This window comes from Cornus florida, unplaced genomic scaffold, assembly GCF_030987335.1.
Source record: "Cornus florida cultivar Cherokee Brave unplaced genomic scaffold, ASM3098733v1 CherokeeBrave_3.0.0_Hap2_Chr10, whole genome shotgun sequence".
Classification (NCBI taxonomy): Eukaryota; Viridiplantae; Streptophyta; class Magnoliopsida; order Cornales; family Cornaceae; genus Cornus; species Cornus florida.
In genome coordinates this window covers 79,600,550-79,612,578 of record NW_026775580.1, presented here as the reverse complement: position 1 = coordinate 79,612,578, position 12,029 = coordinate 79,600,550, and the positions used below count along the sequence as shown (strand labels likewise).

At 34.2% G+C, this 12,029-nt stretch overlaps 1 protein-coding gene across 9 annotated transcripts; it reads left to right on the top strand.

The window, feature by feature from the left end:
* Nucleotides 1–437: 437 nt before the first annotated feature.
* On the top strand, nucleotides 438–10,390 carry LOC132278753 (uncharacterized). 9 transcript variants are annotated; one of them, XM_059780627.1, is made up of 7 exons: nucleotides 438–692; nucleotides 2,163–2,453; nucleotides 4,927–5,037; nucleotides 5,968–6,078; nucleotides 7,010–7,120; nucleotides 8,893–8,982; nucleotides 9,368–10,390. In XM_059780627.1, the coding sequence occupies exons 2-7, from the start codon at nucleotides 2,447–2,449 to the stop codon at nucleotides 10,198–10,200; spliced, it is 1,263 nt and encodes a 420-aa protein (XP_059636610.1). In that variant the 5' UTR covers nucleotides 438–692; nucleotides 2,163–2,446; the 3' UTR covers nucleotides 10,201–10,390. The 9 variants fall into 9 exon arrangements, with proteins under 9 accessions (XP_059636610.1, XP_059636614.1, XP_059636611.1 ...); XM_059780628.1 differs by lacking the exon at nucleotides 438–692 and adding an exon at nucleotides 699–1,114; XM_059780626.1 differs by lacking the exon at nucleotides 438–692 and adding an exon at nucleotides 1,571–1,970.
* The last annotated feature ends 1,639 nt before the right edge of the window (nucleotides 10,391–12,029 follow it).

Sequence of the window (12,029 nt, the reverse complement as noted above, 5' to 3'; positions counted from 1 at the left end):
ATTTTTAAATTTAGACTTGCAACTCAAGTTTAAATTCCATATTAAAAATTGAGGTGAATTTGAGTTACTCATATTACTAATTTTCACATCAAAAATTTAATACGATGTTAAATTAATTTTAGATTAAATTACTCTTTTAAAAAATATATATATTTTATAAATTACAAACAAATGATTAAAAAATTAATTATCATAAATGTTATTCAATCACCCTATTTGTAGCTTCATCCATTCATACCAATACCCTAGTTATATCATTGGATTAAAATAGATTCAAAACGGGGGTTTGACATAAGTTTGTGCAGGTCCGAACCCGATTTCCGAGTGGGCAGGCCCATATCCAACATCGACCCAAATTTTGCTTGTTCCACAACACGTCTGACAACCACCACAGAACACTTTTTTATCTTGATGTACTTTGCACCAATGTACTTTATTTCTCTCTCTCTCTCCCTCCCCAAACAAAACCATCTCTCTCATTTTGAATGTGCAGATCTTCTCTCTTCTCTCTTCTCTCTCTCCCCAAACAAAACCATCTCTCTCATTTTGAATGTGCAGATCTACTCTCTTCTCTCTGTCTCTCTCTCTCTCTCCAAACAAAACCATCTCTCTTATTTTGAATGTGCAGATCTACTCTCTTTCACTCTCTTCTCTGTGTTTCCTTTCTTGTTTCTCTCCCCCCATGAACTAAGGTATGTTGATTTTTGAAACAACATTCCTTCAACACTTCTTTCACACTCTCTCTTTCCCTAAAGTTTTCTTCTCATTCTGCTCACAATATTTATTTGATCTTTGTTTTTGCATTTTTATAATTATTATTTTTCTACAATTCAACATCACACTATTTTTTATTAGCAGAAAATTTTCTTTTAAGCTTTTTTTGTTTTGTTTTTTTAACCATTTTTTTTTTCTTAGCAGAAAAATCTTAGATTTAGGTTGGGTGGATGTATAAGATCTAAACGAGTATGAAGTGCTTTGAAGAGATCGAGACACAAATATGGTTTTAAGTTGTCAGCTGTATCTACTCTTTTAGGTAACCGGGTTCTGAGAACCCTAGGCGACCTTATCGAACCCTAGGGTCTGTCGGCTGGGCACTCCTTTGACTCACAATTAGGTTTGTTTTATTTTTTTAAATAGTACTCCGTAATAACTATGATTTATTGGTATAGCTCTCTCTCTATATATTTTTGTATATTTTGGGTGTAAATTTAGGTAATAAATACTCAATATATACATAACCGAGTACTGTATCTACTCTTTTAGGTAACCGAGTACTGAGAACCCTAGGCGACCCTAGGTTCTGTCGGCTGGGCTCTCCTTTGACTCACAATAAGGTTTATTTTATTTTTTTAAATAATAATAACTATGATTTATAGGTATAACTCTCTCTCTCTCTATATATATTTGTAATTTTTGGGTGTAAATTTAGGGAATAAATATTTAATATATATAGATATTTTGCAATCTATAATTAAATTTTTATAAAAAATATTATTTTTTTCGGTGTAAATTTATGTAATAAATATTTAATATATATAGATATTTTGCAATCTATACAAATTTTTTTTTAAAAACTATTATTTAGAAATGTTAAAAAATTTAAAAATAGAAATATTCTCTCCCTTATAATTTTGATAAAACCCTTTAAAATCCCATATTAGATACAATAATTATATTAAAAATAGAAAGAAGACTTACTTATCTTGTACAGTAATTTACAATTTTTAATAATATAACAATTAATTAATTAATTAATAATTATTATTTTTTGTCCCAGGTTAGGTTAGGTGGGAGACCTTTCCTCTACTAACTCCGCTTTTGACCCTATCTCTTCGACAGACACAGAAACTTCTCCTCTCTCAAACACATCTTCTCATCTTTTACTTGCATCTTATTAGGTCTGATTCACGCTCAATCACCATCTTTCTCCACCACATCTTGTTTCGGAGATTTGAGTCTATATCGTCTTGGTATAGATGGTTTTTGCTTTCTATAATATGTTTATTTTTTTAGGTTTACACAATATCATTTACGGCTAAAGGTTTGAGTTCATGTCATAGAAATCTTAGATTTTCTTATTTATTTTTTCACAAACCATTTCATTTTGAGTCCATTTCGAGAGAAATCTTTGGATTTGATCAGTTTTTTGTTTTTGTTATCAGATTTTGTAAGACTCAAATCAAACCTGTACACTTCAAAAAAAAAAAAAAAAATCTATTGAAGATGTTCGGTTGTGGTGATTTGGTATTGTACGTTGCATCCAATTGGTCCCTTAGAATTGAAATTGGAGAAAATTTAGTAATTAAATTTTCTCCAATTCCAACATTAAGATACCAATTGGGTCATGGGGCTCCAAAGACCGATACCAACAAAGATATAACCATGATGGGTCATTTATCAGAGGCACAGATTAGAAGGGACTGGAGATCAATCCGAGAGAATCGAAATGAAAGGTTAGTTTTAACTTTTAAACGCGCATTGTGTTTGATCATGTGGTACCCAAACAGTATCTCATTCTACTACTAAACCCCCCAATAAGTAGCATAATGCTCAGCACTACTAAACCCCGAACAGGTTCACATCCTATTACTTCCCAGCACTACTAAACCCCGAACAGGATCACCTCACTCCCAGCACTACTATTAAACCCCCAAACAAACAGTATGACTTCATTTGGCATTTCTCTTCAAAAGTAGGGTAGGGTTTCATTCTGCTTTTTACGGAGAGGAGAACTAGGGTTTCGTTCAGATTTTTACACGAGAGGGAGTTATGAGGTGGCTTGCTTCATACGTTTGGAAGTCTTCTCATCGTCATCTTCCCTCCATTTCACCTAGGATTGTCTCTGGTAATTGCATCTAATCTCTACAATCACAAACCATTGCTTCTAAATAGTCCATTGCTATTGATTTTCATTTTATTTGGAGATTTAGATAATCTGTGTATATCTATGCGGTAAGTACCTTGATAGATCATTCTTGTATTTGTTCTTGTATTTTTGTGATGTGTATATGTATACTGTACCTTGTTATTAATAGATCGTTCTTGTATTTATGTGATATTGCATCTAATATCTACAATCACAAACCATTGCTTCTAAATAGTCCATTGCTATTGATTTTCATTTTATTTGGAGATTTAGATAATCTGTGGATATGTATACTGTAAGTACCTAGATAGATCATTCTTGCATTTGTTCTTGTATTTTTGTGATGTGTATATGTATACTGTACCTTGTTATTGATAGATTGTTCTTGTATTTATGTGATATTTGTATAACTATACTTAAAACTGTAGTTATTGAGTTTTAATACTTTACTTGCAGTAAAGAATGTCTATGCATATATGTGGTGTGGTCAGAATTTAAAAAATTCTAAGATTAAAAGGCTGGTTTTCTCATGACATTGTTTTAGGAATATTGCAAGGATGTTTGCATCTTAGAACTTTGGTATGTTGGCAAGCATATAAATAGATTGTGGTATGAATTTTTTGTATTTATGGCTGATTGAAGAAATTGTTGAAATCCTCTTTGGCACATATCTTAATTTTGGATTAAAAAATGGTTTCCAGTCTGTTATCAGAGGATTATATGCTTGAATAGGAAGTTGTATACGTGGATGTCCCTCCCAATTTGATTATTTACTCTATATCTTCAAGTCTCTCCCATCATCCATCTTAACATCCTAATTCCAATTATATGAACTTCTTGTTCATATTTCTTTTTTAAATCCCAACACTCTTGCTTTATATAATGTAGTTGGCCTAATAACTATTCTACAATTTTTCTCTTTTAACTTATTTGTTATTCTTAATGCATAAAAACCACTAGCCTGTTATGGCCCAAGTGAGTACCTATAATAACAGAGACCCCAAATCTAAACCGTTATCACCCAGGCTATATACCAGATGGGTTTGAAATCACCAACTAGATCTGAACAATAAACTACCATCAGCCTTAACCCAGTCAATCAATAGAGCCAGATGATAATGGAAGGCATTGGAAGTCAATCAATAGAGCCAGATGATAATGGAAGGCATTGGAAGCATGTTGAAACTTGCAACCGTATATATTTGATATTATAAGTTAAACTGGGTGCTCCTAATGTTATCCTAAATCATTCTCAAAATTCCCAGTCATTAATACCTTATTTGGAAGTTATTTCAGCAATCAGCATGCATTAGTAACTATGGAAACCCAGTAAAAGAAATGAAAAATCTCAAGCTGCTTTTGCAAAGCTATTTCTCACAATACCAAATAGTACAACTAGAAGCAAGTTAGGACCATTTTGGATTCTCTTAAAGCGACTTGAACAACAACTTTGCGCTACTTTTCACTTAATCAACACAATACATGCCATTAATTAAAACCATGTATGAATCAACCTATTTAACTTTAGAACAATAAATGTACATTACCTCATTTTCTTCACATCAGGCTCTTTACCCTCACTGTCACCAAGAGTTTGTGTACTTCTTGTTTATCCTGTCAAATAGTTAATAAATTATATAAGGGCAGCACAATATAACTTCTGAAAGATGAGAAAGGGTTAGATCTTACAAGATCCAGAGAATCTATGATGAATTTATAAAAAATTGAAGCAATCAAATTATAAATTCAACCTATCACAAGGAGTGCACTTAATGAACTAGAAGAAACCTGTTGTTGTTCCTGCTGCATTCCACTTGGGAGATGAGCTCTCACCAGCAAGAAGAGATTTTTTTTTGGCGTTAACTGCTTGTGTTCTTTATTAGGGTCACCTGTGCTTGATAGGGGTAAAGAATTATAATGGACTCTTGTTGTGAATTGTTCTTACTTGCATGAGCATGTCTGTCTGTTTTCCTTTCACACCAATGCTTGCATGAAAATCAAATGGGATGAATTAGTTTAAAATAGAATGAGTGTAATTCTTGGGTTGTCTTCTTCCGTAGGATGTAATCATGGTCTTCGTCCTTATCTGCAACAAAGGCCCTTCATTCTCGGTTTTGATAAGACCAGAACAATCTCCACTAGGGTCGCTCATGGGAAAGCACCGAGAATTGGTAACTATATCCCTCATTGGATCTTGTATACGTATTTGTTATGTAGTTTCTCTCTGATAATCTGTGACACCCTAAGTTTCTGCCAGATCATTTCTTTCATATTTAGTGGGTCAATTGCATTTATTTACGTAAAATTTTCTTTTATAAAATTTATGTGGGATATTTCTGTCACTTATATTCATGTAGTTGCTCTGTTATAAAATTTATGTGGGAGGTCCGCGTGATTTAGTCAAAGTTGCTTATGAGATAGGTGGTAGCCATTTTCATCAATAATTACCCTTTGTCCAAGCAATATGAAAATATTACGCTCTTTCGATATTTTTTCATTGATATTTCTGACTATAATATCGCCTGCTTTCCTTGTGCTTAGTTATGTCTAGAGTAGTGTTTTTATTTATGGTATTAACAGTGAGAATTCAAAGCAAGACAAATAGGTTACTTCTTGTTTATCCTGTCAAATAGTTAATAAATTATATAAGGGCAGCACAATATAACTTTTGAAAGATGAGATAGGGTTAGATCTTACAAGATCCAGAGAATCTTGAGATCCAGAGAATCTTGCTCGACTTAAATGATGAATTTATAAAAAATTGAAGCAAACAAATTATAAACTCAACCTATCACAAGCAGTGCACTTACTGAACCAGAAGAAACCTGTTGTTGTTCCTGCTGCATTCCACTTGGAGATAAGCTCTCACCAGCAAGAAGAGATGATTTTTTTTTTTGCATTAACTGCTTCTGTTCTTTATTAGGGTCACCTATGCTTGATAGGGGGTAAAGAATTATAATGGACTTTTGTTGTGAATTGTTCTTACTTGCATGAGCATGTCTGTCTGTTTTCCTTTCACACCAATGCTTGCATGAAAATCAAATGGGATGAATTAGTTTACAATAGAATGAGTGTAATTCTTGGGTTGTCTTCTTCCGTAGGATGTAATCATGGTCTTCGTCCTTATCTGCAGCAAAGGCCCTTCATTCTCGGTTTTGATAAGACCAGAACAATCTCCACTAGGGTCGCTCATGGGAAAGCACCGAGAATTGGTAACTATATCCCTAATTGGATCTTGTATACGTATTTGTTATGTAGTTTCTCTCTGATAATCTGTGACACCCTAAGTTTCTGCCAGATCATTTCTTTCATATTTAGTGGGTCAATTGCATTTATTTACGTAAAATTTTCTTTTATAAAATTTATGTGGGATATTTCTGTCACTTATATTCATGTAGTTGCTCTGTTATAAAATTTATGTGGGAGGTCCGCGTGATTTAGTCAAAGTTGCTTATGAGATAGGTGGCAGCCATTTTCATCAATAATTACCCTTTGTCCAAGCAATATGAAAATATTACGCTCTTTCGATATTTTTTCATTGATATTTCTGACTATAATATCGCCTGCTTTCCTTGTGCTTAGTTATGTCTAGAGTAGTGTTTTTATTTATGGTATTAACAGTGAGAATTCAAAGCAAGACAAATAGGTTACTTCTTGTTTATCCTGTCAAATAGTTAATAAATTATATAAGGGCAGCACAATATAACTTTTGAAAGATGAGAAAGGGTTAGATCTTACAAGATCCAGAGAATCTTGAGATCCAGAGAATCTTGCTCGACTTAAATGATGAATTTATAAAAAATTGAAGCAAACAAATTATAAACTCAACCTATCACAAGCAGTGCACTTACTGAACCAGAAGAAACCTGTTGTTGTTCCTGCTGCATTCCACTTGGAGATAAGCTCTCACCAGCAAGAAGAGATGATTTTTTTTTTTTGCATTAACTGCTTGTGTTCTTTATTAGGGTCACCTATGCTTGATAGGGGGTAAAGAATTATAATGGACTTTTGTTGTGAATTGTTCTTACTTGCATGAGCATGTCTGTCTGTTTTCCTTTCACACCAATTCTTGCATGAAAATCAAATGGGATGAATTAGTTTACAATAGAATGAGTGTAATTCTTGGGTTGTCTTCTTCCGTAGGATGTAATCATGGTCTTCGTCCTTATCTGCAACAAAGGCCCTTCATTCTCGGTTTTGATAAGACCAGAACAATCTCCACTAGGGTCGCTCATGGGAAAGCACCGAGAATTGGTAACTATATCCCTAATTGGATCTTGTATACGTATTTGTTATGTAGTTTCTCTCTGATAATCTGTGACACCCTAAGTTTCTGCCAGATCATTTCTTTCATATTTAGTGGGTCAATTGCATTTATTTACGTAAAATTTTCTTTTATAAAATTTATGTGGGATATTTCTGTCACTTATATTCATGTAGTTGCTCTGTTATAAAATTTATGTGTGAGGTCCGCGTGATTTAGTCAAAGTTGCTTATGAGATAGGTGGCAGCCATTTTCATCAATAATTACCCTTTGTCCTGGCAATATGAAAATATTACGCTCTTTCGATATTTTTCCATTGATATTTCTGACTATAATATCGCCTGCGTTCCTTACTTGTGCTTAGTTATGTCTAGAGTGGTGTTTTTATTTGTGGTATTAACAGTGAGAATTCAAAGCAAGACAAATAGCTTTTTCTTCTGCACGTGCTTTTCTTTCTCGTCAGAGTCGCTAACGCTGCTCCTCTTCTTCCCTACTGATAACCATAGGCGCGTGATCTATTTCATTTGCATCATATCTATAGCACTGCAAGGAGAAGTCCTCTCTGCGTCTGTAAAGCTTTGCTTCCCTATAACCTCTGTTGGTTCGGGTAAGTTTTTTAGATGGTGCTGCTGTGCCGTATCCCTTTTGTCTACCAGTAATCGATGAGGTTCAAGTAGCATGACGAAAGAAAGGGGGTCGATCAGCTACATCAGTCTATTTCTCTAGTGACGAGTGCTCCCGTTCTTGTTGAATCCGGTGTTCCAGAGTGGAAGTTAAGTAATCCGATTAGTAGACTAAGACTGAGAATTTCATATATAAAAAAAAGGAATTTATAGCCTACAAGCTCATCGAGTTAAAGACTAAAGACATAGCCACTGAGCTATAGCCGCTCTCTTACTTTCTGAGTTCTGAGTGAGTTCCTCTATTGCCCAATCCTTTGACCAGTCGTTTCGGTGACATGCCTAGCTCTTCTTTTCTCCTATGAGCAGTGTGAAGTATGTTGTTGGGAAGGAAAAGCTTTCTATCCATTCTCTGGCCAGTCATTCTCATGATTGTTTTCTATGGCCATTCTCGTTCGTTTTAAGCCACTTGAAAGACATCAATAGGTCAATTCCCTTGTGCTCCTCTTTGAAAGGCAGGTCTCATCATATATAAGGAATCTTCAAGTGCTCAATCTGACAAGCATACACGAAAATTCAACCCTTTCAATTTGGAGTCTCTACCCTTGTCTTTCTCCCTCCTCCGCAAAGCATTCTAGTGGGAGGCTTATTACAGATCAAGTTCAAGTCAACTCATCGGATAACCCTATGTATGTGGTAATCCTTTCTGTGCCAGATTCTGAATCTTTTTTCTTCTTTTCTTTGATATGTTAGGCTTCTTCCTTTTGATAGGGAGTACCCCATCCAAGGTCCAATAACATCGGAGTCTCCCTGGTCGTAGTCCTAATGGTAAAGGCAATCGTCAGTCAGCCCCTGGATGTTTTTCAGATCTCTCATGGAACTTTGATTGATCCCGACGCATTCCCGACTCTCCGGTATAATTGTTAACTAAATCTAGATTCGTATTACTCGGTATTATTAACCAAATTTAGATTCTAGACTCTCTCGGTATTATTAACCAAATTTAGATTCATATTTGAATTTGGAAATATATGAGAATATTAATTGATTTTGATATAAATTTAGAAATAGATCTGGATACTAATTGTTTTTTATTTAAATTTTTAATTAAGATCGAATAAATATAGTTGTTGTACTTGCAGTGGGATTCAGCCATCTTGGGAGGCTCCATGATGACCTTGTCTCGTCGCCTAGTACAAGACTCCGCTTTCTCTCTTCGATATCTATTTTAGGTAAGCAAGTACTCTAATTTAATTTATATAGATTGAATTGAATATGCTTTTTTCCAAATGGGCCAAATCTGAGCACAGATATATGTATATATGTAAATATTACAATGGAAAACAACAACATAGCTATAAATGTTAGCTATATTTTACTGTGGAAACATGTATGGAGTACTCAAGTTATTATAGAAATAGCTATATTTTTATTTAACCTTATTTTTATTGTATTCCCTCAGTTTTGAATAGGTGATTACTGTCTATTGCATGGATTTAACATGTTTGGTGGTGGTTGATATGAATTCTCAACAATTTTTTTTTTTTTTTTTTGGTTATCATATACATACATTTGCCTAGAACTGTTAAATTAAGATATAATGTACGTTTTGGACAGGTACAACCATAGATCTTAAGTGTCCTTATCTTAAGGATTATAAAAAGGAGTTCTTTGGTGGGGAGTACCAAAAAAAGTTGGAAGAGATTGGAAGGTACCTTGATTGTTTAGATTTGGACATTGGACAGTTGGAGGGTAGGGTTATTACAATACCTGATTTCATGATGTGGATTGAGTTTACTGGGGTTGACATAAATGAGATATACCGATGTATGAAAGAGCAACGCATTTTTGTTGTTAGATCTTCTAACACATATGTCGAAATTGGAAATTGTTATATTGAAAGCCTACTTCAATCTCCAATGGGAACCTTTAGATGGACATGTCCCCCTTGGGGTTGCTATGCGATGAATTCTGATGGATCATTTTGGAAGGGTCAGAAGGGAAAGGCAGCATGGGCTGCTGTCTTGAGGGACTATTCCGGTGAGATCCAAGAGATCAAAACAGGTTCCCTAATAACAAGTACATGGGGAAATTTTTTTGGAAAGCAAGTGGAAGAGGCCGAAGGTTATGGCATTTATTACGGGTTTGTTTGGGCCAAGAGGCTAGGCTATAAAAAAGTCTTCGGTTACTCTGATTGTAAATCTGTTGTTGATGCTATAAATGGTGAAAGGAGTTTGTATTTTTGGGATCTCAAGTATCTTAAGTTGTACAAAAAGGTGAAAAACATAATGGCTTCATTTGAATTCTGCACATTAGAGTGGCAGCCTCGTGAAACAAATGAGGTTGCTGACTTTGTTGTCAAACAAACGATGAGAGGCGTCGACTTTGATGAGGAAGAGGCCAAACGGCTTGCAAAAGAAGATCTGATTCACATTTATAAATGGAGTTGAATTCTGTAAGTAGTACAGTTTTTTTTTTTTTGGGTGCTAAAAGACTTGAATTTGGCAAGTGTTTGATTTGAGGAGTTTAGTATTTTGCTAAAGACTTGAATTTGTCAAGTGTTTGAATTTGTATTTGGAGAATTACTTTCCACTTCTTCTTTTGAAAACAGGTTCAATTTTATCATAGAGTTTGATTCTATCTTGCTGGAGTTATTTGATGATCAATTTACAATTGGTTTTCTTGCTGCTTTTATACCTGATTGAATTGTTTGGTCTTTTATTTTTTATTTTTTATTTTATTATTATTATCATTTCATTAGAGAAAATGCAAGACCGAGACATTTTAGTTTTAGATGAAAGGCTGAACAACATTTTTCAGAAAATTTGAGTTAAAGGGTCCGTGTCTTTTTTTCATAGGGCCTTCTTGTTCACACCATCAAATTAAGGGTCTCCCATAGCTTTCTTTACTGAAATTCTCTTTGAGATACTGCAACATCTTTTGTAAACACAAATTTGAAAGTGTAAACACACAAACAAGAAAAAGGAAAATTAAAAAAAAGTTATTGTTTATACCAATATAACTGAGCAACGAGGGTGGTTCAAACTTTACCAATAGCAGGTCTAGATCGTGTTCAAACGTACCAATTGCAAGTCTGGATCGTGTTCAAACTTACACATATATGTTCATCAGCTGTTCTGAATTCCTAAAAATTAACCAAAGAACTCTTTTAAATATTTAAATGCCGCTTTCAGATTCATGTGTTCCCTTGACATTTCTGGTACAGTTAGAAATTGCATTGTATATAAACATTTGTGACACAGTGATAGGGATATAAACTCATTGATGTTCCAAAATCTGACTCCCATCACAATTAGTACATAAACTGACCGTGATTTGTGATAAGCTCCAAGCTGGGATCATTGGAGCAATGCATGTTCCCACCAACAAGCAACCTACTGATATATTCACAAAAGGCCTTGTGCCAAGCAGTTTTATCACTTAATTTTTTTTTTTTTTTTTGGGTCATTGGCAAGAAATTTATACACCCACTTTGTTTATTTCGAGGCTCGAAACACTCACTTTCCATTTTGGGACGTAGAGGAGATACCGCTAGGCGCAAATTATTAACCCTTGGGTTGCAACACAATTATGAAATTCTCATTAAAAAAAAAATTATTCAAAAAAAAGAAAAGAATATGAAAGTGACAAAAGTGGGAGCAAGTCTCATAACAAACATAGAAGGTAAATTGCTTAAAAGTTTATAGTGAGTGACAAATAAATAATAAAAATGATGTAATTCAAAGTTTACACATTGTTAGACAACATGTACATTATCAGATTATATGCAGCCCCTGCCCAAACTGATTTGAGAGAATCCCAGTTGCTTTAATAAGTTGTGAATTTAATGGGAAAATTAAATATAGTCTGGAAACACACACCAATAGATCCATCAGCACGGGGAATAATCTGGAGGTTCTACAACCATCTTCATGTCTCCCAAAGAAATAAGCTGCTATTTTAATAGTTAGAGCTATAAACACCTTCTTCTTTTAAGCATGGCCTAATTATATGCTCTGTTTAATCTACTTTGCTTGCATAAAATTATCAGTTTCCGAAAGGTGCAAAATCTGCTTTCTCTCTAGTATCTTAATTAGGTATTTATACAAATCTAGTTTTGTGCATCCTAAAACCACTGTAGATTCATCATGTAAACTGATAAAAGTATAAGGTGAAGGGTTGAAGTCCATTAAGGGCAAGTGGGGGTGTGCTTTTCCTGGTAGTGAAAAAAAGATCCACTACATATTTTCCATGTAAATAGGATATTGCCTGAAACTAT

Coding starts and splice junctions, on each gene's coding strand:
- LOC132278753 (XM_059780624.1), top strand. CDS start 2,770: ATGAGGTGGCTTGCTTCATACGTTTGGAAGTCTTCTCATCGTCATCTT. Junction 6,079..7,009: donor TGGGAAAGCACCGAGAATTG/GTAACTATATCC, acceptor CTTCTTCCGTAG/GATGTAATCATGGTCTTCGT. Junction 8,983..9,367: donor CTCTTCGATATCTATTTTAG/GTAAGCAAGTAC, acceptor CGTTTTGGACAG/GTACAACCATAGATCTTAAG.